Source organism: Lates calcarifer, linkage group LG18 (assembly GCF_001640805.2).
Source record: "Lates calcarifer isolate ASB-BC8 linkage group LG18, TLL_Latcal_v3, whole genome shotgun sequence".
Classification (NCBI taxonomy): domain Eukaryota; kingdom Metazoa; phylum Chordata; class Actinopteri; family Centropomidae; genus Lates; species Lates calcarifer.
Genome location: NC_066850.1, coordinates 10,434,361 through 10,458,808, shown reverse-complemented (window position 1 = coordinate 10,458,808; position 24,448 = coordinate 10,434,361). Strand labels below are relative to the sequence as shown.

Below are 24,448 nucleotides of genomic sequence, written 5' to 3'. Positions count from 1 at the left end.
AGAGAATAAAGATTCCAGATAAAAAGCTGGGGATGTTGGATAAATACACAGAATTGACTTTTACCCCCAGTTCAGATTTTCAAATCAGTATCAGGAGCAAAAAAGTTGGATTATTGCATTCAACAAATAACACTGTATGTCTGCATTTATATCTCACAAAGCTGTTACATAACCAGGTTCAATCACAGTAAGAGTATAAAGTCAATAATGCAAAGTTGCAGTGAGAAGTTTCGCTGTTATATGAAGTTATATAAGTCTTTCTGACCTCTCAACAAGTGGCATAAGGCTTCAGTGGCAATCAGAAATTCTCTGCACAGTTATGAAATCTGCAGCTATTTACCTCAGTAAACAACTCTTCAACTCAGCCACAATACACACAACAGACTCAACCAGTGACTACCATGTGGTCAAGAGTCACAATGGATAAAAATCACGAGATGTTGTGTCACACTGGTAGCTGTGATTGTCTATGTCTGTTGATATTTGAAGTGATCATCTGATTAAGTCATTCTACAACCACACAGGTACTGAAAAACGTGACACATCATCCAGCAGCTGAATCACATGTTCCTGAGATCAAGGACAACAATGTTCAGAGAGAACAAAAACACAGATATGAAATCCTGTTCAAGCTCAAAAACATTCATATACCTATATAATACATATGAGGTTTTCCATTTTCTGCTACTTTATACTTTCACTCTACCATTTCAAAGAGAAATATTGTACTTAATCCACATTTCTACATTATATTTAATTTGATGAGTCAGATTTTTCATGCAAAACATAACATGTATAAATTATATCCAACAGTCCTTTATTGAACCTACTACATTAAAGTTCTGTTTACTGAACTCTCTCTCATTCTCACATATGGACACCTGGTCAGAACCTATTGGCATCACATTTTAACACACTGGGTACCCCCTTTGGCATCATTTTTCAACATGCAGGGTACACTGCAGCATTAATTAACCTTTTTCTGGTTATGTTTACACACTCACAGTAGCTGGTTAAGGTTATCGAAAAACTGCTGCTGGCTTAAAACACTGTGACAACAAAACCATAATGAGGTCTTGCCCTATATACATCCTCATACACATGGGACCTTTCAAAACAGCACAAAACATTTAGTCTACTGGACCCTGAATACTGATTGACCCTGGGTACCCAGTGTGTTAAAGTGACACCAAGGGGTCCAGACCAAAACACTGTATTTTCACTGGCGTAGAAATTAGAATGTTGTAATTTAATTTTTATAAAAGCACAGTGTGGTATTGCTACTTTTACTTAAGCAAATGATTTGAATACTTCTCCCATGGCAGATGCAATAGTTTTCTTTTCTCCCTTAAAAATTGTGTCTAAAATTTTCATCATGTTTTTTTCCAACCATGACTCCAACAACAACAACAGCCAAACAACCAAAAGATATTCAACTTACAGTGACAAAGAAAAGCTGTCCTCAGAAGAATCCCCAGAATCCCCAGAGGCTGATATTCAAATAATCAGGCAACTTGCACATCAGCTATGATCTTCCACTGTCTCAAAGAAAACTTAAATGCCAAAATTAATCAAACATAAAATTTCAAACATTCACACCAACACAGATAACTTTTTCCTGTTTCGGATCAAAAGGAGTATTCATGTTCATGATGAGCCTTTGGGGGAAAGATTCAGATTATGCAACAGAAACCTTTTCGTCTGTCATCTCGTATGCACAGAGTGTGAACGATCTTTGAATGTGACAGAAGTACATCTTCAATTAAGCCTGTTCCACAGATTTCTCCACAGACAAAAAGAAAAGAATGCCAGTGGAACAGTTCAGATGCTTCCTTAATACTTATACGATACGTTTTTGGATACGTTTGTTTTGTTTTTTTAAAGAAAGGTGATCAAAGCTGATTTCCGAGCAATTCTTTGAGATTCTTTGTCACTTTCTCCACAGAGAAAATCTTGTTTATTTCCCACCCCCGGCAGGCTTGAATGCATGTCAGGCTGTTTGTGTATCCGTGTGTATACTTCAGTGATTAACGGTGTCAGCCGCAAAACGTCTGACAGAGCAGTATCTGTACGGCATAAAGGCACATGCACAGATGAACACACACAATAACAACAACAAAGAGCGGCTGACACTCGGGACTGTCTGACAATGAGGGTAGAAATTGGTCTACTAGTACATCTGGTCCCATAGACTTATTGTCATGCCAAAGATTACTAACACACACACAAACGGAATGATGACAAACATAAAAAGTTTTATAAGTTGAGCAGTGACGTGAAAGGACACAGCACATTTATTTCCAAGTTTGAAAATAAGCAAGCTACAGGCAGCATTATTTTCCTCCATCTATCACACAGTAAACTCTCCTCTGCATATAATTTACTCTGTCGGATCACATTATTTGTCTCCTGTGTCAACTCTCTGACAGCTCGCTATAAACACTGGAATTATTTAGGACTGGTCTGCTCACTGTCTTGTCTCTACAGCTGTGAAAATGAGACAGATAGCACTGTCTTTATCTCTTCTGCAAGAAGTGAGAAGAATGTATACAGGCTGTTTTAAGGACTTAACCCTAACCCTTTTATTTATTTATTTATTCCTACTTTTTATCAAATCATTTTTTAAATCTTACTTGTTTTCAATTCATTTTGTTTTTGTCTTAATTTTATTTTTTTTTATGTTTAAGCAGTTCATTATTTATATTTTACTTTATTATATGACACATTACAATGGTTGTTTTTAATAAAAATGTAATTCTTTTCAATTAGTTGTTTTTGTTTAATTGTTCTTGTCACGTTTTAGCATTCATTTTTATATTGTCTTTCATTTTTGTATTGTATTGTCTTGTCTAATTGTTTCTAATATTTATCATGACTTATATTTGATTTTTCTGTTTATTTTATTTTCATTTATCTATATCAAAATTAATTTAATGTATGTTTTAAATATGTATTGACTGTATTATCCATTCAGTGTTATATCTATTTTTGTTTTATTTTATGACATATTATAATATTTATTACATTTTTTGTATTCATATTTTTAAATTGGTTATCTTAAATTTTATTCTATTCCAAATGTTTGTTCAATTTCAATGTCTTTTTCTTACTGAAAAATATACAGCATAGGATATTTATTTAATAGATCAATATGGACAGAATACAGCTTTTATAGCTTGACATAATTTTGGGTGCTTTTCCATATGTGAGCTTAAAGAAAATAAAAAATTAAATGCAGACATCCAATCCATCTCCCAGCAGGGGAAATCCCTGTTATCTGCCACATATCTCTCCTTGGTAACACTGGCTAACCTCTGGAATGAGGTTTCTAAACACATAAATATATCACCCGTGTTGCACTAAAACATGGATGAGCCCAATCCTTCCTAAGGAGAACTTATAGCAGGGCACTCTATCAGCCTCACTCTCTTCCCCCATGAGGACACAAGGATTTATGCAGTGAAGAAGGCACTCAAAATGATAGCAGCATAAGAACAGGCGGGGTGAAAACCCCTGTAACAGAGCCGAACGGAGGCAGGAGCAGTGCTTGGGTTGGGGGGGGGGGTTGTGGCCTGGAAAATGAAGGCATGATTGATGTTTCCCAGGAAATTTCACAGCCCTCGATTTCCAGCAGAGAGGGTGAGAGAGAACTAGAAAAAAAAGGACAACTGTCAACTTTCACCAAATTCACACTAAAAAATCCTGAAGAAAGTGATCTTGAGTTGCCTTGAGATGTGAAAGTCTGCAGTTACTGAAAATAAATGACAAACAGTGGGAGGTTAACCAGTATAATGAATATAATTTCAAGTTTCAGCTCCACCAATCTTTTCTTAAAGGCCTATACCAATGTTTTTACCAGCATACACCTTTTTTTCCTCATGTTTCTGGTATCTACTGGTTTACATTCATTTCTGTAAAGTATGACAATTAATTAGCAGTCTCCTCAAACTTACTTGAACTGAGTAATCAATTAAGCAATTAATACAAAGGCTAAATATTTGTAAATAATTAATATATTTATACATAATCTTTAGTATCAGGTCTCCAGGAAATTACTGGAGCTTTCAGCCACATCTGTGGCCTTCATTGTGTATGTGTCATGGAGTTGATTCATTCAATGAATTCAGTTAACATTCAAGTAACATGTACTATCACCAGTTCAACCATTTACTTTATTTAACCAGTTCTGTATTTTCAATGAGTGAAATTAAATCTCAAAATTAAAAATACTCCTAGGAGATCTTGCTGTCCAGTACATATCAACGTTTTTTGTTCTTTTTTCTGTTGTTACTTGGCTAAATGTATTTTCATGCCAGTAAACCACCTCTGAACTGAACTGAATTGAACTGAACTGACAACAAGTCATGTGATAACCACCTGTACTCACTGATAACCACTGAAATTCCATATTTGCGTCACATAATAATAATGAAACCATCTCCATGGCAGCCGAGCAAACTTTGAGACCATTCACAGCCACAAGATGTGTCTGAAAGGTACAGAAAATTTCCAGTAAATGGATGATGTACTAACATTATTTTGTTTGCAATTTCCAAGGTCAATAATGACCCGTCAATCATTATTTAATTAGATATTAATAACTGATCTCATTATCTATTATAGAGTACCTTATAAGGACCAACAGACTATAAACAACTCCTGGTTTTGTTTATTAGGTATAGAGCAAGTATGTTATTTCTGATTATGCATTAAGTTGACAATGCTATGGAGAAAACACTTAACCATGTTTATAGTGTTTACCCTGATGCCATGTTTCATTCTGTATTTTTAATTTTGTACATTGCAGTAAACAGCTGAATCGTATAACATGGCTAAATGATATACATTTGGATTTTCTTGCTTTTGACTAAATGAAAAATATCCCTCATGTTTTCTAGTTCACATTTTATCCATACTCATATTGACTCAGTCTGACTCATACATTTCACAAAGCAAAATGCAGGTCAGGAAGAGAGATGCTACCACCCCCCTGATGATACATTCAAGGGTGGAAAACATGCCAAAAAACAAACTGTATTTTGATGACGGTACCAGGCAGCCACTGGGACATTATGATGGATTGTGGGTACTGATGAGATTGAGTATCTGTTTTTGGGAGTGTGGGAAAAATCTGCTGCTATGAAGCCTGAGGATTATCTACTTTGAATGCGTGGAAGCAGGAATGGTATGATGCAGCTGCCTCGTGTAGGTGTGCATTAGCCTAGGTGAATGAGTTCCTGGATGAATAAACTTGGCATTGCGGGATACGCATGAATACCTATCTCTGCTCTTAATGACGGCTGGGCCCCCAGATTAAAGCTGTTTAACACATTAGGGGAGTTTCTTCTGCTGATACATTCACATCTTACGAAATGAGGATAATGTTATCAGACTGCTTTGTGAGGATCTGTTATTCATACAACAAAAATAGACCAGATACTGTAAGTTGCACAAGCTTTCTTTGTTTCACATGGGTGCAGCAGCAGCAGCAACAGGTGAGTGACAATGCAGCACTGTTCAATGGCACCCATAACCAGCATGTGTGTGTGCTCTTGCATTTATATGTTTGTGAGGACTTTTACAACTGTCTTAAGTTTAAGGTTTAGAATTTAAGAGTGGGGACAGTGAGGATGATCTGTAGCCTGATACTAGATTTTTGCAGTCAAAAGCGAAATCGACATTTGAGAGTTTTAAGAAATCTCATAACAATATACCCACACAGGTTTTCTCAGGCATGTGCTTGCTTGATTAGACTGTGTAGGTGTGTATAAAGTGCTCTTGATTGACATCTCTTTCATCCTACTTCTAGTTTTGGTGCACTTATTAGTGCAAGCCAACCACAGTTTGGGAGAAACCTGCAGACCAGCTGAAACCTACAAACACTGGACAACCCACACACAAAGATTTTTTAGTCTTTGACAGTCAGGAAGGAGCATGTACTGTAGCTTACGAGTGAGCAAATACACAAGACAACACGTGGAATGACTGGTCAGTAATGATCTGAGTTCTAGAGGTAGACAACCCTGCAAATCTCATGAGACCAACTGTTGTGTCCTTGTACCGAAGAGCCAGCAGATTTTCCTGTTTATATGTAGTGACATTTGCTCTGGAGAGAGGAAAAAAGCTTGCATGAGCCATGGATAACATGAGAAACATGGACTTTATAAACCTACAGAGGGAACTTTGTTGAAATGTTGGTTTATCCTCAGTCATTTAATGGGCTCTCTAAGGTTAGAAATAGGTTCTGATGAAGCTGCATTTATGGTAAGTAAGAGGGGTTAATAGGAGACTTGCTATAGATACCTGTGGAAATTTGGTATGTCATCACACACAGGACAAGTGCAACACTACACAGATGCATTGAACATGACTGAGCATGTATTCATCTGTAATTAAATTACCCATGTTCACTGTAACTATACTTTTTCACTCATTATGCGATATCAAGCAACCGTGGAAAAATCTTCCTTGTTTCATTACTGAATATTACAATGCTAGCGTACTGCATGCAGTGGCCATATTTATGCTGTTTCATTTACTTCAAGCAGAGAGAAGGAAGGAGAAGGTAAGGTAAGGTAAAACTAAGAATGGAAAAGATCAGTAAAACCCTTTTCAGCATGCCTTATGTTGTCTTTAGCCAGCATCACAAAACTTGCATGGAAGGTAAGTATTTGCTGACTCCATTTATCTGTGTATCTTGATATAGGCTCTGTAGCTCTAAGGAAGACATTCTGTGAATGACGGTCCTCACAAATAGAAATACTAATGTAGTAACATTAGAATTAGGACTTGAGTTAAGAGTTGGGACTAATCAGGATCGATTTTAGGTTCAGATAACGGCTAAAATATGGATGTAGCTGTGACGTTTATTGCTGTTGTCACTCACCACTCCCACAGGTGCAGTAATACAAACAGGCACAAGTGACTGTGTCTGTCCAGACACCTGTTTTGTGTCGGTCTGCACGCCCGCACTAAGTAGGTTATTGGCAGTGAATCAGGTTGTGGTACAGGGGAGCTGTGATGCAACCTGTCTAAACCCAGTATGCCTCTACTTGTCTGTCACATCGGCCAAAGGGCCATAGAATGACGCAAAGCAGGTGCAACCAGACAGGTGGCATAGCAAAGTAAATATATAATAGAAACCTCAGAGGTTAATCACAATTCGTCATTATGAAATGCAATACTCTGTTAAAGCTACAAGTGTACACATGTTTTACAAGGCACTATGTAAACAGAGGAACAAAGCTTGGCAACGAACTGAGGAGGATGAACAGTGGGAAAATATTTGCCACGCACACGCACACACACACATGCGCACAAACACACACACACACATATACTCAGTTTCAGTTTCAACTTCACTAAATAAGCTTTGCTAGACTTCTTGGAGCTGAGTTTTAGGACTCTTGTTTGCATTTTGTCTCAGATAACTCTGCTGTCTACTGATTTCATAATCCTCTCTCTGTCCCTTGTATGTTCTCCTTACTTTCCTCACACACATAATCCATCTGGACCTCATCAATGACCTAAACATAAGCACCAAAATAATCAATTTATCCATGCAAACACTTAGCACAATATGGTGATTGTTAGCAGAGCAGAGGAGCCATTCAGTGACTAACATTAGCTTTTTCTCAGGATGTGACCTGTAGGCTCATACATTAAAAAAAAATAAAATGTCACTGCCTCAGGAGCAACCAATGCAGCCTATTATATTTATCATATCAGGTGAGTAACCACATATCACAGTGATTTTCTGGTGTATACAATCCCCCCTAACCACCCACCACTGTCATTTTATATGAGAACAGGGAACCCTGGTAGTTCAAACCAGTCTCCTACACAAAACGCCAGAATTAGCTGCATCTTAAACAATTTCTTCTTCTTTTCATTTTTTTGCTTAGTAGCTGCTACAATACCTGATTGTTAAAACAGTTTAAAATACAACAAGACTGCTCTCATTAAAAAAGAAAATAGGAATTAGTGGAGAGGACAACAGATCATCATCAATTGTCTAATTAAACATCCTCAGCACAAGAAACTGGCAAAGGATTAGGAGAAAAGTCACCAAGGGAAGCAAGTGAGTGCAACAACCATGCAGTGACTGCAGAGAGCAGAAGTTCTCCTTAAAGCTTTCCTTTCAACGTCTGTCTTGTAATGGTTATGAAATGCTTCATGTCAGTGGGAGGAAGTGTTCCTGCCTACACAATAGCAGTGAACAAAATTGCTACATCTTCACATGAGTCAAGTTGCAAGCAACTCCGAATGTCAGGAATACTGTAGTGGGACTGTGCCACTGTCGCCGTTTCTCAATGAGCAGTCATTAAGAAACTGTCATTATGTAACTGTGGGCTTTACAGACAACAAAAAAACGGTGTTTCTTTTGTTATCGCAGGGTATGTGAGTCGGCGTTTGCACTTGTCAAGTCAGGATTAAGTGGTACAAGTCAAACAAAGGAGAACAGGGAGGATGTGTTCAAGTCCAAGTTCTGTAAAAGTATGGGTTTTTAATCATCAAAGGTATTCCCCCAGACTCCATTACCCAGAATGCTAAGTAACCCTATCGCTGACCTATTTTGTGTCACTGTGGCACCAGATGGTTCTCCCCAGAGCAAGGAGCCTAATTTCCCATCACCACCTGGGAACAGCCAGAAACTGATCCTGCACTCACCCCTTATTAATTAAATGGTGTAATGGCACGCCTGTTCTGTCGGGATGTAACACACCACATTGAAACCCTGTGGCTTGGTGAGCAGGAGGACACAGACAGGCACCATGTGCAGGAGGCTCTATCTATCTGTCTCCACTTTACTGACCAGTGCAGCATTTTGTCTCTGCGCTCTCACCATCCATGTTTTCCTGTTACAGTACACACACATCTGGATTTAACTGTGTGATCAAAAAACACAAAACAGGATCTCTTCATATTAGGGAAAAACAAAAAATGATGATAAACAGCTTCTCAGTAAGAGCCACTCAAATGTGTATATTTTTGTGAATCTGGACGTACAAATTAACAAATGGAAGGAAAAGGAAGGAAGACTTATATAAAATTAACCCCTCCAACAGTTCCTGAACCTTCAGTAAGTAGTACCCCCCTCAGGCAGGGACATTTTGGAGTTAAAACAAACTCTCTGGAACTTAATTTAGACTCTAGTTGCTGGAAACACAGGTGGGGGAACTGAGTTCCTCAAAATATTTCCTGTTCCCTGTGGAAAGTTCCTGCAGTGGGAAAAAACCTATTGACTAATCACTTGGACTTCCAATATTGACTTGAATGACTTGCAACATCCCCAAGCCAAGACATAATCATCACATGGGATAAAAATATACTTTAAAAAAATGATTTTATGGGGTGCCCCCATAGCCGAGTGGATGGAGCACGTATCACATGGGCTTAAGTGCCCTGAGCAGCTGGTCCCCGGATTGACTCCCGGTCTGGCCAGATCCTTATTGCGTGTCATTCCCCCGCTCTCTCCCTGTTTCCTGTCTCATCACCACTGTCCTATCCAATAAAGGCGAAAAAGCTCAAAAAAATCAATCAGCATGTTGATTGACTAATAATTTGTTTTTGTTTGATAAATTAGCATGTATCAATTAATATCAATACAACTAAATAGTCTTTTCATTACAACAGTTTGGCACCTAATTTAAGAGGTAGACCCACTTTTTTCCACCTGTAACCTTGAAGAGGAGTCTGACTACATATTTGGAAGCTCCCCTTGGTGTATAACTTACTGTACAAGTATTACACAAGCATTACACAATTCAGTGCAAGCAGACAAATTACTGTATGTATTCTTAGTAAGCCTATGGATAAAGCTGTGTAGAGGAGCTCCACCACAACTGGCCACTAGCTGAAAGACGTCATCTGAGAGTTTTTGTTTTTTTTAATGAATCATCTGACTGGTACAACTGCTAACATTCAGCTCTTAATCTCTTTTTGATCCTTTAAAACCAACTTATTGCATTTCCTCCGCAGTTAAATTACAGCCAAATAAAAGTAAACAAAAGAGGTTATTCCCCTTTGATTGGACTGCTTTGCTGTCAGAAGTCAATTTGAAGTATAAAATGAAAACATATGAAAGGAAAAAGTGCAGTGTGTCTCTGGATTGTCTAAATGTGGATGAGCATGATAAGCTATGTGAAAAACCTTTCGTGTTGATTCTCTCAAAGCCTCTAAATTACTCCTGCTAGAACACGAGGGACACACTGGTGGAAGCCAAGTAATCATGTTATAGTTTGCAGTAATCTGTGCTTATCGAGGCTGCTGGGAGACATCAGCTAACTATCAGTGCTCACATTGAAAAAAAATGTGACCTGCCAACAGGAAGGTACAAACAAGCTGAGGTCAACTGAAGACACTGTGAGCCACCACCACCACAAGCAAAAACATGAAAGACTTTGTACACAGGGAGAAGGAGAGAGACATAAAAGACTTCCTGTTTGCGTATGAGGTTCTAATAAAATTTACAGGAAACCAGGTCTACCGGAAAGAAGAAGTGTCAGCTTGCAGGATAAAAGGACAGAGATTCATACAGCAGGGCAAGATGGGCTAGAGAGGGAGGGTAAGGAGAGTGTGAATGATTCTTTCCACATGTTTTGAAGAAAAATGTATATAACATCTGGAATATATGTTGAAAAACTCTGCCTAACAAACATTAAGCTGTAAAAGAGAGATGCTAAAGTCATGTTTAAAATATATATCTTTGACATTTGTTTTCACTTGTGTACTTATGTGATCATTACCAAAGAGAAAAATTGAACTTAAAGTCATATACTTTTGCAGTGACAGGTACATGAGTGACAATAACGGCACTGTGCAGTTGGTCCAGTGCCTGCGTGGGTGGGCACTAAAACTAGTTCATAATATCACTTTACTTCCAACAGTTACACAGCCTCATAACTAGCCTCTACTTTCAGAGTGAAGTACAAACTTAACAGAACCATGGATCTTCTGAAATGTTGATTATAATGAGACAAATACAGCACTGAGTGTGCAGGAGCTGTCAATAATTCAGTGGGTGATGAAACAACATCAAAGAAAACTAAGGATCTTGTAGAATCAGTGCAAACAGACTAGCTAGCTAGCTAGTTTTCTAACTGTTTGTAATCGACTTAGAGGTGGGGTTTGTATTACATTCAGAAGTGGAAGAGAGCAAGTAGCAAGTAGCTTGCTGGCTTCCATTAGTTTGGCATTTTCACTTTTGTATTTTCTTGTGGAATACACCCTTAACAGAGAAAGTTAAAGGTTATATATTCAGTGCCACTCAATGTCGCACTAGAGCACCAGCATCTAAGACCAAAACAAATACTTTGTTGGCCACCATCTCTGGCTTCTCTTCTGCCAACAAGAAGGACTAACTTGGACTAACACGGTCTAACGTGCACATACGGCTGGACCAGCTACCAAAACAAATACGCTTGCTGACCTGATGATCAGGACACTGTTATTCCACTATATCTTGACACAGAAAATAGTTGTTTGCTGCTGTATTGATGTTTAAAATCTCATATATCTAACCTTTAAAGATGCATCTCCTAACAATGCTGACCCTCAGATGTCTGTCACACTCTGGTACTGAAAACACTCACTCAGACTTAAAGCCTTAACAGTTTGCACAAATACAGAACATCCACAGTAACCGCAGTAATATTATATTTCCTTCCTTGACTACAGGGGAAGTATGAAGAGGAAGGGATAAATGGAGGAAAGAAGTCAGTGGAGAGATAAGCATCTGTCACTTTCATTCATTTTGAAGCACAGTCAGCAACGAGGAAGGTGTCAATAACTGCATACGTTGTTTACAGAGCACTCAGAGCAAGGATACAAATGTAGAGCAGAAATTAGATCTAGTTTGTTTCTGATTTACATGTATTTCTACAGGATTTAGGCATAAACAACTTTAAACTCCAGGAGTCTGTAGTAAGTGCATGAATAAAAGCAGGGGGAGGATAATGATCACAGGGAGAATCATCTGATTGATGTCTACTGCTTTTAAAAACAACTCACATGGTGCTGGAACAATGTAAGTCATCTGCCCAGCTCCATCATTCAATAGCAGAGGGGCTGGGCGGCAATGAGTAAAAAAAAAAAAAAAACTTGAATATATTGTTGAAGTGATATGATTGCATCCTACGTTGGATATTTGTTTTCTCACAATTGATTTGATGAAACATTAAACTCAAGAGGGCAATGACTCAGTCGATTTTATTATTTTCTGACCAAACCTTTTGATGAGCGCCCACATGCTCATAGCTATTGTCATGCAAAAAATTTCAGCACCATATTGATTCTAGCTAGAAATTCCCCCTCTCGGACAGCATGGGAAAAATAACCACAGAGCAACACAAACAGCTCAAAGTTACAATGCCGGTGTACTGGCCAACACTTCAAAAAGCAATCATGAAAAGTCCCAGAAAGACAAAAACAATCCCTGACTCAATAAATGAGTGTCAGAGGATGTGATTTTTTTTTTTTTTAGACCAACATCCTCATTCCCTGTCCAGGAATGACATCAGTGTTACAGAAAACCAAACACTTCACAACCGGTCAATAGCCTGACTCATATACTAACTTCTGCGTTTCAAAACAAGTCTATAGCTTTAGCCTTAATAGTGTTTTCTCATAAGTCTTGATATTAGCTGCGGATTTTGAAGAATTCCAGTAACAACACAAGTCAAAGAGGGTTTTGTTGTGCAAAGAAAACCATACTAGGATTGTTTTCTAGAGCACAAAGGAGAGTCTTGTAAGCTACAAAGCACAAGAAACTGTTTGTGCTCAAGGTGTGATAAAAAGCGTGATCAGAGAGGACAGAGAACAACCACAGTTTCAGCATAACAAGAGTATACGGTGTGACAACTGAGACCTAGCGACACCTCACCAGGAAAAAAACATACAGTAGAGCTGACAAAATATGATGTGGTTTTTACCACAAATGCAAACTGCCCGATTTAAGACGACACAGCACCGGAGGCTACGTGATTCAACATCACAGCAGCTCAATAAAATGTGACTTTTGATTTTAAATCACTTTGTTTTCATTTCTGCTAAGCTTAAAGGTGTGTTTAATCAGTCCTCAGAAACCTCAGAGATTGATATCGCTGAGGTTTCTGATGTAACATCTATGGTATCATCAGGGCTTTACAGCAGCTTATCTTCATTGTTCAGGTTACTCTGAGTAATACATGTAACTTTACAATGTGACATTATTGTGCAATATATTAGGATGTGATTTATGATCACATTTTTGTAAATTTTACTGAGCAGCAATTTTTAGATAAGGCAACAAAATGTCAATGTTTGTTTTTGGGTGATTCAGTTAATTGAGTTCAGGGGAAAATTATTAGATTGAAGCAAAAGTCCTGTACAATCCTGCATTTAGCACTAAGCAATTTAATTATTTTTTCTTCTATTTCTATTCTCTTTCTATTGGTCAAATGTCTCTTATGTTCTACATGCATTATGTCAAATGCTTCTTATGTTTCTACGATGTTTCTCTGCTTTTATGTAAAGCAACTGACTGTAGCTCAAGACAAATTTCCCCTTAGTGACAATAAAGTTTACCTAAGTAGACTTAGCAAACATATGTAGAAACTCTGCCTATTTGTAATGTGCGTGAACTCACTCTTTAAAGCAAAAAAAAAAAAAAAAAAAAAAAACAAATCACTGTAAAATTAGTTATAAGTTTAACCCTGATTGTTTCTGCTTCAATACACCTGAAGTGTAGCAGAAGTGAAAAAATGCCTGTGAGCTGGAACCAAAAGTGAAACCAAACTTTCTGCATAGTGAGAAATCATCTGAGGTTTTTTAACGAAGCTTGTGAGACTGTCAACACCATCCTTTGACATTACTATGACTCTCTTTACAAATTAAACATTAAGCTACAAAAGTCTTTTTCAAGAAATAAAGAACAAAAAAACTACAGAATGCATTACTTAACTTCAGATGAAAGCAAATGTGGCACCACAACCAATGGTGCTTCAGGAGTCCCTACAGGATATACAAGTGCTGAATTAAGTGTTGTACCACTGACAGATAACATCAAATAAAACAGTATGTTCTGACAGCGGCTGTCAAAAGTTGTATCAACATCAAAGGAGCCCAGTGAGTCTCCAGACTCTCAGGACGTGTGTCATCTCATCTCACTATGTCGCCATTACTTGGATGTTGTGTATTTGCTAAACTTGGACTGCACAATTAGGTCATTTTGATGTTGCAGCTTTGCTGAGGTGTGACTGTGTGTAGGATGAACTCATCAAACACAAACCAACTCCAATACAAATAGGCCACGTGTTGTACACACATCGCACCCATAGCAGGGGTCAAGAGGTTAACAGATGGAGCTCATCACACACAACAGCACCAGTTTGTCTTTCAACATGGCCATGAGCAGGGTGTGAAAGACAAAGAACAAGGAAAGGCAAAAGAAACAACAAAGAGAGAGGAAGAAGTGAACACAAGGGGCCTTATGGTAATTTCTTCCAAGACAAAAAGAAGACAGCCTGCATGAATCCTCTGCACTGTTGTATTAATACAGCCATGATTCAACACCACAACAGCCATAATATTGATAACACATACAAAAGAGGACAGATGCAGAGGTGTGCCATTGCTCCAGACTGTGCAAAATTATAGTTTATGTAACAAAGGTGACAGCAAGTGGTATACAGATTTATACACAGAACCTAAACTCAAGTAATATTTATATAAATGTTATTCTCCATTATACAAGTAAATTTTTATCTACATAGTGCCAAATCACAATTTTCCATCTGAGTTGCTTCCTATGGACTATGAGTTCAATTATTTATATAGTGAAGTTATTTTTTATTTCTTTTTTTTTTGGTCAAATGCCAGAAAGTTTTGAGGATTATGAATACTCTTCTACATCTCTTTTGGGTTGTGAAAAATCTCCAGGGATTTATTTTTCAAAAACACTGTTAGCTCTTTGTTTTGAATGCACGCTAACATGCTAATACCTGAGAGACACAAGCTTAAGCTATCGTCTGCCTGCGCTATACAAACGAACTCAACACATTACAGCACATACAGACATACTTTGCCAGTAGTTAAAAAGTTTTACAGATTTACTCACCATTAAAGTGGCTTTACCTGGGGGCAGCAGGTGTCAGTTGAACCGTCAATGCTAATGCTAGATGCTGCAGTGTTAGCTTGGCTGGCTCCGACCTTTGCTGATTTTCCTCGCTTGATGCTCATGTTTGTGCTGTACATGTGTCATTAGTCGCCTCAACATCTTGTCTTCTCGCTGAGCAGACTTTGGGTTACAAAAAAAAAAAAAAAAAAAAAAAAAAAAAAAAAAAAATCTAATGTCCATTTTTTCACGACAGCTAGCTTAGCTTACTGAATTCAGGTGTGTGGGAGCCTAGCATACAGTACTGTAACATTACTTATCAGAGGGTGGACCTGTGTAAACATGGCGACCGTGCATCCACTGCACAAATAAATTAGTTGAAAATATGTTGATTTATGTTGATGTTATAGAAATATATTTATTGAAAAGTCTTCTTTTTTTCTTTTTCTTTTTTTAGGAAAGTAAGTTTTTTGTTGTCACTTTGTTTGAAATGAATAGTACATTTTTATTATCGCTGCAAAAATTGTGTGTGTATGTATATATATATATATATATATAATGCAGATGTATCTGTATTCATTATTTAATGTTTTAAAATTTTTCTATATCATTGCTTAAGTATTTTGCTAGTGTGCTAACAAAACTTTAGCAACCAAATTTAAGGATCTTGAAAGATGAATAGGAGACAATAGTCTGTTTTCAGATTTTTTTAAATTCTCAAATATCAATATCAGTATTGATTTAAAATCCAATATTAGTCAGTCTATAATTAATACTGACATTCAAGGTAATACACATGCCCTTTTTTGATGAAATACAGATGGTGTAATGTGTTTGTTATCAGCCAATATGCCAAATGCTTACGTACATTCCAACGCATGTCGTCTTGCAGGAATCTGTGAGAAGTGTTTCCTGCAGTTTTCCGCTAAGCAGGCATCCAAGCTGAGGGTGTAGAAAATTACTGACATCAAGGGCAAGTGACGTAACAAGCTGCTTTGTCTCACTGTTCAGTAAGAAAGTGTGTCAAAGAAAGTCCACAGGTCTGAATGTCTAGAAGACATTTTATCTTGGCCACACAGACCAATCTGATCAAACATGCCAGACGTGGAGCTACGCAACAGGGATTCAAAATGAATGAGAGGAATTATCATCTTTGTTCTCTCCAGCTCCCTGGTGTTTCCTATTGCTAATTCCTAATCTTAATGACTACCAGAGAAGCACAAGTGTTAATTAAAGAGAGCTGCATGGTAATTATATCTCTGAGGGACCTGCGCCAATGCCTCCTCACCACCACCTCCTCCAGCTGACACTCCAGCCTGGTTTCTCCTCCTGCACTTGACTCCCTCACAACATTAAGCATTCGACGCTCTCACACTCCTCTCATTATCTCATCCTGACCCAGTGCTTTCACCTACTTTCTGAAAACGGAAGGGGATGCACGCTCCAATGACACTGAAGTAATAAAACCACCGCATTTTGGGCTGCTCCCTGAAGCCCAGAGCAGAGTTATAGGTGTTCCCTTCCAGTGAAATCACAGAGAATCATATGAAATTAAAGTCAATATTTTCACAAGCCAGTAACATGAAGGGGAAACTAGAAATGGATGCAGCTCATAAAAATTCATCTTGGTCCCTAAACAACTGCACATAACTTCACAATCACTGATCATTGCAGGAAGTGGGGTGAGGGGGGTGTGGGTGCTGCCTTTGGTCTTATGAAATTACCATGACATAAAAATCCATCACAACCAGCTCGCCTGCCCAGGCGCTCACATCTCCAACAGAACGACAGCAATCTGTCAGCTCATCTGCGAGTCCACCCTAAGGAGGGGGAAGGACAGGCGGAAGATAATAACAGAATGGACAACAAAAGGCTTTGCCAGAATCATGTGGGTATGAGTTGAGCTTATTAAAAACCACAGTGGAAAACAAATATGCAAACACCGAGCTGGCCCCCCAGCAGAAAACACAATAAAATATGGTGTGAAAGACATGAGAGTGAAGAGGGAGGGAGAGCAGACACCCGCTGCTAATTTAATAGACTGACTATAGGAGGCTATGCAATTCCATTATGTTGTGTCATCTGTCCTGCGGAGGTTGGATCGGTTCCTTGGGGAAGGTCACGGCAAATGACAAACATAATCAGATACAATCAAGTCATTGGAGATTCCAAATTTAAACGCCGCCCCGGCAGGTTTGGACGCTGATGACCAGGCTGTTTTGTTCCTGACGTCACCTGTCGTTAGACGGTTTAACATGACTGAGAGGGGAGAGTCAAACATGATGAATCCTTGTTGAGGAAACAACAGGAGATATCCACCTGCAACATTCTCACATATTATATTTGTATAATATCTCACCAACCAGCACACTGATTTGTACTATAGAAAACTACTGTCGCTGTTATTTGGCACCTTTCAACTGTCGCTCATCACACACACTGGATACTGGTTACAGACAGAAGAAATAGTCAAGGTGCAGCAGCTAAGATGTGTCAATCCAAGGAACAGATATGGTAAAAATGCTTCATCTCTGGAGAATTCACCCACGTCATTGCTGGCGCATTATGCACGTAGCCACCAGCTAAAGTATATTTTTATATTTCAAATCCATTTTCTGGATTTTATACAATCAGCTACAGTGATTGCAGTTGTGTTGGGCTCCTGGCCTATGCTGAAATGAGGGCTCCACACACAGTAACAGTTGAGGTTAAGGTTGGATAACTGCAAGGGTTGACTGATAAGCTTTTGACTTAAGGTAGAGGGAAATCCACACTCGGCAAATGTTGTCTTTTCGCAGACAATGCTGACACAAAAGTCAATAACTTCAAATTTTCTGCATAATCACTCAAAGACGTGAACTGTGTGTGCATGTAATGAAAGCTGTTTAATTCATCACCTTCAAAACTTATCAATAACTCCTCTTACAACTCTATCTTATGAGTAGTCTGTGTAAAACAACACTGTCCTCAGAAAAACTACAGCATCTATTGTTGAAAATCATGGCATTTGACATTTTCCTAACAAGTGACCTCTAATGGTCTGAATAATCACTATTCTTTTTCAGAATCAAAGGCAAAAGTAGTGTGACATTGTTCAGTCTTACCAAGGAGGTCAGGATGGACTGTTGGATTGATAAAGCATTTGATTATAACAGGGGAGGCCACAGTTCACATCTTAACCAAGTGAATCGAGTTGCCTAAACCTAACTAGACCTTCACCATAGAGTTGGCAGATCAGGAAACACTCATATATGAAACATTTCTGTAATGAAACTCAGCAAATGTTCAGTCAGGAAGACTACGTCCTTGCACGCTGTCAAACTTTCACAGTGTTCTCCCTCTCTGCTGCAGTCCACCCCTTCACCTCCTCCAAAAACCAGAAGTTTCCCTCACATGACCATATCCCAACCTCGAGCTCCATTCCCCATCACCACTAGGGGGAAGTTTCCTTCATACTGAAGCACCTGTAGGTCATAGGGTCGCTTCCAGTGGTGATCTACTTCCTGCCAGGGTCTTACCTCCTTCATCTCATAAGTCTCCCCTGAATCAAACAGTGGCTTTGGTCCTTTTTGAGGGAACTCATAAACAATACCGCCCTGCTATTGGGTGGCAATAGATGCCAGAAAACCCTGATACAGTGACAAACCAACCTATTTTGTCATCTGTCCTAATTTGTTGCTTTAATTTCCTTGTACATCTCCACCTACTCCTGCACCTGTTGACAGTTAACTGTACTATAGGTGTGACTACTTTCAGAATTACTGTTGTTAAAGCTACAAATTAAGCAAATGAAGTGAAAGTCACATGATAAACCTACATTCCTTTCATGTGCAGTGTTTTTTCCTGTATAATAATAAATGATAGAAATCCTACAGATCATTAGAATGTGCAGGTTGGACAGCAGCATGTGCGTCTGAAAACAAAGGCAGTGAAGAAAAGCTTTCATTTAGCTCTGCTCATTAGTCAGAGCAACCACGCTGTCAGAAATGGTCACTGGGAGCGCAGAGCAGTGTGGATTTGGTCATTATGTGCTGCACTGCTTTTGTTCCCCAAGTGAAATCTTAGACAAGTGACCATGTTTCTCACTAGTGGGACTACGCTGCTCTCTCCCACCTTTGACTAAATATGGCCTCATTCTTTGCAAAGGCTCAAAACTACACCAAAGACATTACAGATATATGGATGAATGTTTGATTAAGGCGTGATTAAGGGCGGTTAATTATTTAGCCTCAAGCCTGGTCAGAGATTTCCTAAAAAATGAAAAATAAAAACAATGGCAGCTCCTTGAAACGCTGGGTCACCCCAAAAAAAAAAAAAAAAAAAAAAAAAAAAAAACAGCCCCTTTTTAAAATCCTCACATTTTTGCCTTCTTAAGTGTCACAGAAAGACATCATGCTGTTTTTGGGCGAACGCAAATTGTAGCCTCCTCTGCACCATCAGGAAATGATGCGTTCCACGGAGGAGGAGTGGAAAAAGGGGGTGGGGGGGTTGCATGCCTTGGCTTTGCATCCTGTCTACAGGGAAGTACCTGTTTCTCAGCTACAATTTCAAGACAAAGCAGCCGTGTGTGGCACTTTCACCAAAGGCTGAATATCAATGTCAAATGAAGAGGTATGAAAGGATGGATGAGGAGATAAAAAGAGTGAGGAGGAGTGTTCCAGAAGCAAAAATTGCCAAACATCCTCTGATTCCAGCCTCTCAGATCTCTGCATTTGCCGTTTTTTGTGGTTTTATATCATTGTGGATTTGAATATATCTGGGTTAGTGGATTGGTCAAACAAAATAACACATTTAAAGGCATCAGTTTGGGTTCTGGGAAACTGTAATCAGCAATTTCTCACTTTCTCTTTCTCTTTCTTTTGAAGGGTTGTACATGACAGAGACTAACAGGTGTGGATTCTAGAAAAAAACCTGCATCCCTGACATTGCCTTTCAAATCACGTTAAAATCATGACAGCTATTTCAGATCCATTTTTCTTCATGCTTCTTCTGGAACAATCTTTTCTCGTGCTTTTATACGGCAATGCCTCATCCGAAAGACAAGGGTGCACATGTGCAAAATTCCTCTCTCATATTCAGAGTCCTGGCAACCCCCAAGCATCTTTGTTTTTCACCTCTATTGAGTTATCCTACGAGTGCTGCGAGCAAACAGTCACACTGCAACAATTAGCGAAAGAGCTGCAATATGACTTTTTTTTTTTTTTTGGTCAATATTGCACGACCCAGTTTGGCTCTCAGTTAGAGAATAGCATTTCAAGTCCCTTCTGCTTTATAGTTTCAGCCAACTCATTCAGGGCTTTGGATAAGAGGGCCAGCCCACACTGACAGCTTACACCTTCTGGAGTGAGACAGTAATAGCATTACCAACAAGGCCAGCACACAATATAAACACAAATCCTGTTTCTGCAAAAATCACGACACACACATGTCATCTATACACACACCACACCATGTGCACACAGGGGGGTTTCACTCTGTCCAGAAACAATCATTAACATTAACATTCTTCTCGTCTTTAGAGAAAGTCAGAGAACACAATAGCTTCAAAGAACTAGAAGTTGCAGCTTGTTTGATCTTTTTCAGCCATAAATATCTATTCTGGACTGTTGTTGCTCTGAGGCTCTGATAACCAAGACAGGCAGTTCCTGTTTCAGAGGTGGGCCTTGAGGTCTAAAAGAGCCGAGGGTGATAAATATTCAACAAACTGTCAAGCCCTTTTGTTTGGGGGGTGCAATTACACCAGCTAGATAAGCAGTGGTTTTTCCCCAGCATAATTACTGTATACAGTTTATAGTGATACTACTTTTCCAAGTGAGCTACACTAAGCAGATTATCACTTTGTGCGCTGTGAAAAGTATCTCCTCAATCAAATATCCAGCTTTAAAATGGTGTCATCCTCAAAACAAATGACTGAACACTTGAAATGCAGATACAGTGTGATACTGTATGTGCTTGTGTTTGTCACTGGAAGAGAATTCAGTTTTCTGTAATCAGGCCCAGTGCTCCTAGTTGAGTCACCATGGATTCAGCCACTGGTTTCTAGATATTTCTTGCAACACGTGGGCACTGACTGGAGATAAGTGCTTGCAACATGGTTCTCAGGGGGGGATTGTTTGATGATTTGGCTCATAAGGTGGATTTTAACTGAGAATGCAAAACACATATGAACCACCAGGGTGATGAGAGCGTGTCCACTCATATTTGGACAAATCATGTCTAACTGGGAGGTCAAAAATCCCATTCTTTAACACTTTTCTTACCACTTGAATTCTTGCCACATATGAGGTGCTGGTAGGGCTGCAGCAGACCCCAGATCTCCGAGTCGCTGTTGATGGCTTGCTCCAATGACTCCAGCGTAAACTTGGGGATCCCGTTGTCCCTCTCCACGAGCGCGCTGCGCAGGACGCGGCTGAACACCTCTCTGAACAGGCTCTCCATGCAGGCGGTGAGGTATATGGCAGCGTGTTCGTGGATCCTCAGGGCCACCCGGCTATCCACCATCCACCTGAAGAACTTCCCCACGGAGAAGATGAGCCCGCAGCGCGCCGACTTGCCTCGGCTGAACTTGTCCCCGGTACTCATGTTGTAGAGGGACAGGGCGCTCAGAGCCGCCGTGATGCAGTTGACGGAGATGGTCCATGAGAGCACCACCTTGATGGCGCTCTGGATCTCATGCTTGGTGCACTTGGCGTAGCGGAGGCTGAGCCGCTGCGCCTCCCGGGCAACCCTGACCAGCGCGCGGCTGATGAGAGCGGACAGTCGCGCCAAGACCTCCGGTGGCGGGTTGCCCACCATCAGCTCCTCGTCTTTCCTCAGTGCGCCCTCCACCTCGCCGAGGCTCCATGGCACGTCCTCCAGCTCGGGCAGTTTGGCGCACTGACCCGAGCACTCCAGTATCTCCGTGTCCTCCGCCAGGACGGTGTTGACTGTGTCCAAACTGTTGTGTCTGCTGTGCATGGATTCCGTCAGATGCCAGCAGTTGCCCCCATGCGAGAAGGACTGATGCGTGTCGGAGCAGCACAGCGACACGCTGGACGACCTGACCGAGTCCGCGGCTCCACCATAACCAGAATCAAGCGTTAAATCCTCCAGCGTCCTCACGACTGTCTTACCCTTGCCTGCCATAACTGCACCGCATACTGTTGGGTATGCTTGGTCTCTCAATTATTAAATGCCACAAACTCGTTTTGGTGCCTTTTCTCAGCCGCTGTCCGGGGACTTTAATGTAGGCCTATCCCCAGATGAAAGAGTGAAACGACGGCAGTCAGCCTCTACTTTCCTCCGTCTTTTAGCCGCTGGATGTCTTCGATCTCCTCTTGTCCACAACTTCATACGCGTAACCTGAGAGCGCACAACCCCTCCGCGCTCACCGCAACAAGCGCAGCGCAGGCGAGACTCTGATGGGGAGGTGGAGCCTGGAGCCCCGCGGGCTGAAACGAGCCAATGCGCATCCCCCGCTCACTGACGCGAACAGCCTACCTGCTACCTTCTGAGCGGAGGCTATACCTGGTGCTGGTGAAACACAACTGCAGGAACAGAGATAGATACGCACGTAGGCTGCCTGGGCCGAACGATCTGTTATGTGCGGTCGTGTAGCTGCAGTGAACCGATCATGGCAGAGTCAGCATGAGAGGTGGATCCCCACTGAGACAACACATGGTGGGAATGTGTACTGATGACATGAAAAACAGAGATGGTGTCCAAAAAGGATATTTTTACTTTTACTTTAACACATGAAACTCAGAGGATGTATCACACTGTCTCATCAGATAAATGGCTGGGAGGAGACACAGACATAAGAAGTAGTTTTATATCATTCATTTTACAGTTTATAAGGAACTATAGGTCATGAATCCTTTTATGTTTCTCTGTTAGGGGCTGTCTTGTATGAAAAAAAATGAACTTACACTGTGATTTAAAGTTGATATACAGATTTGTCAGGTTCTATTTTTGAGAATCTCAATTTTTCTCTTCTGTTTATCTGCTAATAATAACAATGTTCTGTTCGGCTTCCTCTCTAAACTTATGCTGTTTATGATATTATGGATAAAATGCTAAATATATGAATGAATCCTCATTCTGTAGTGATTAACTAAAAAGGTTAAAAGAGGAAATACACAGCCCTGGGTCCTGCAGTGACAAGCTGTTTTTTTCTGGCATCTCGTCCTACAGGAGTCCACCACTAGTGATAATTTTCTGCTGCAGCAAAAGTAGCTTTATTGAGGAACACCATAAGCTTTAATGGCAGATCCCTATAAATATTTTAATGTTCAAAACACACTGCTCTGAGCCTTTTTAGACCAAAGATGCTCCCAATGTCCGGTGAAGATACAGCCCTGCCTCAAGGTTCAGCACCACTTCACCATGATGTTGCTGAACAACTTATTCTCTCCCTGATACAACATTTTTGTCGGGCCATGAAAACAAAAAGCGGGCGAGCTGAATTCTGAGGACGTGCTGAGAGGAACAGTTGGTGGAATGATGATTCATCCATTCTGCTGGGGCTTCTCCTTGTACGTCTGAGCTGGACCAACCATCTGTCCACACTGCCTGCCATGCCAGAGGCCTTTTCATATTTTCTTAGCATGACACTGCACAGCCCATGATGCCAAAACTGACAAAAACTTACTACGCTGGAATTTTGAGAAATGATGGGTGACATCCACTCTTGCAAAAAAAAAAAAAGATTGACAGGGAAAAGTGTAAAAAATAGACATGCCAGTATCTTACTCTCATTGTTTAGCTGACAAAGGATAAACAATAACACTACCACACTGCAAAATACATATTTTAGAGCAATGGATTTTAGTTTATTTATATCGATACCCTCCACAGAAACACACAGGGTCTCTGGAGGCAATTGGAAAAGACATTTTTGAATAAGGATGACCAATTGTGGAAGATTTTTGTTGACTGAATATTGAATTATTTAACTGTCAACACAAGGGAGAGTCTGATGGGCACTTGTGATAAGAATATTCATTCTAACATAAACTCCACAGAGAAAATCAATGATTCATTTCGTTTTTGATTAAATGGTGATTGTGAATTTGACAGAATTCAAGTTGTTTTAGTTCTCTGAGGAAGCAGATGTCACCATTAGCAGGTCCCGTCCTCTGGTCTGTGACATTAACCGAGTTCATCCCCAGCAGTCTGTCACAGGCTCTTGATGCAATGCAGCACATCTTGATGACTAACTCAGGTGAGAGCGGTGGAGGTGGGCAGCTGTCAGCTGCTTCTCTACTTGCGCTGTGGTCCTCCAAAGCTTGTCCTCACTTATTAAGCCTTGGTTGCCTGGTAACAGCAAAATGATCACGAGTTTCCTGGCAAGATGATAGATTGTTTGTATTTTGC

The 24,448-nt window shown here is 40.0% G+C and overlaps 1 protein-coding gene across 3 annotated transcripts in view; it reads right to left on the bottom strand.

The window, feature by feature from the left end:
• The window catches only part of btbd11a (BTB (POZ) domain containing 11a), a 156,374-nt gene extending 133,374 nt beyond the window's left edge, over positions 1-23,000 (bottom strand). For 2 of the 3 annotated variants that reach the window (XM_018697277.2, XM_018697278.2), the window contains exon 1: positions 21,355-23,000. In XM_018697277.2, the coding sequence (XP_018552793.1) occupies positions 21,355-22,219 (865 nt within the window). In that variant the 5' untranslated portion in view covers positions 22,220-23,000. Of the gene's footprint in view, positions 1-15,097; positions 15,546-21,354 lie in introns of those variants that run through there. The other variant, XM_051077580.1, reaches the window with a different exon arrangement.
• Between the last annotated feature and the right edge of the window lie 1,448 nt (positions 23,001-24,448).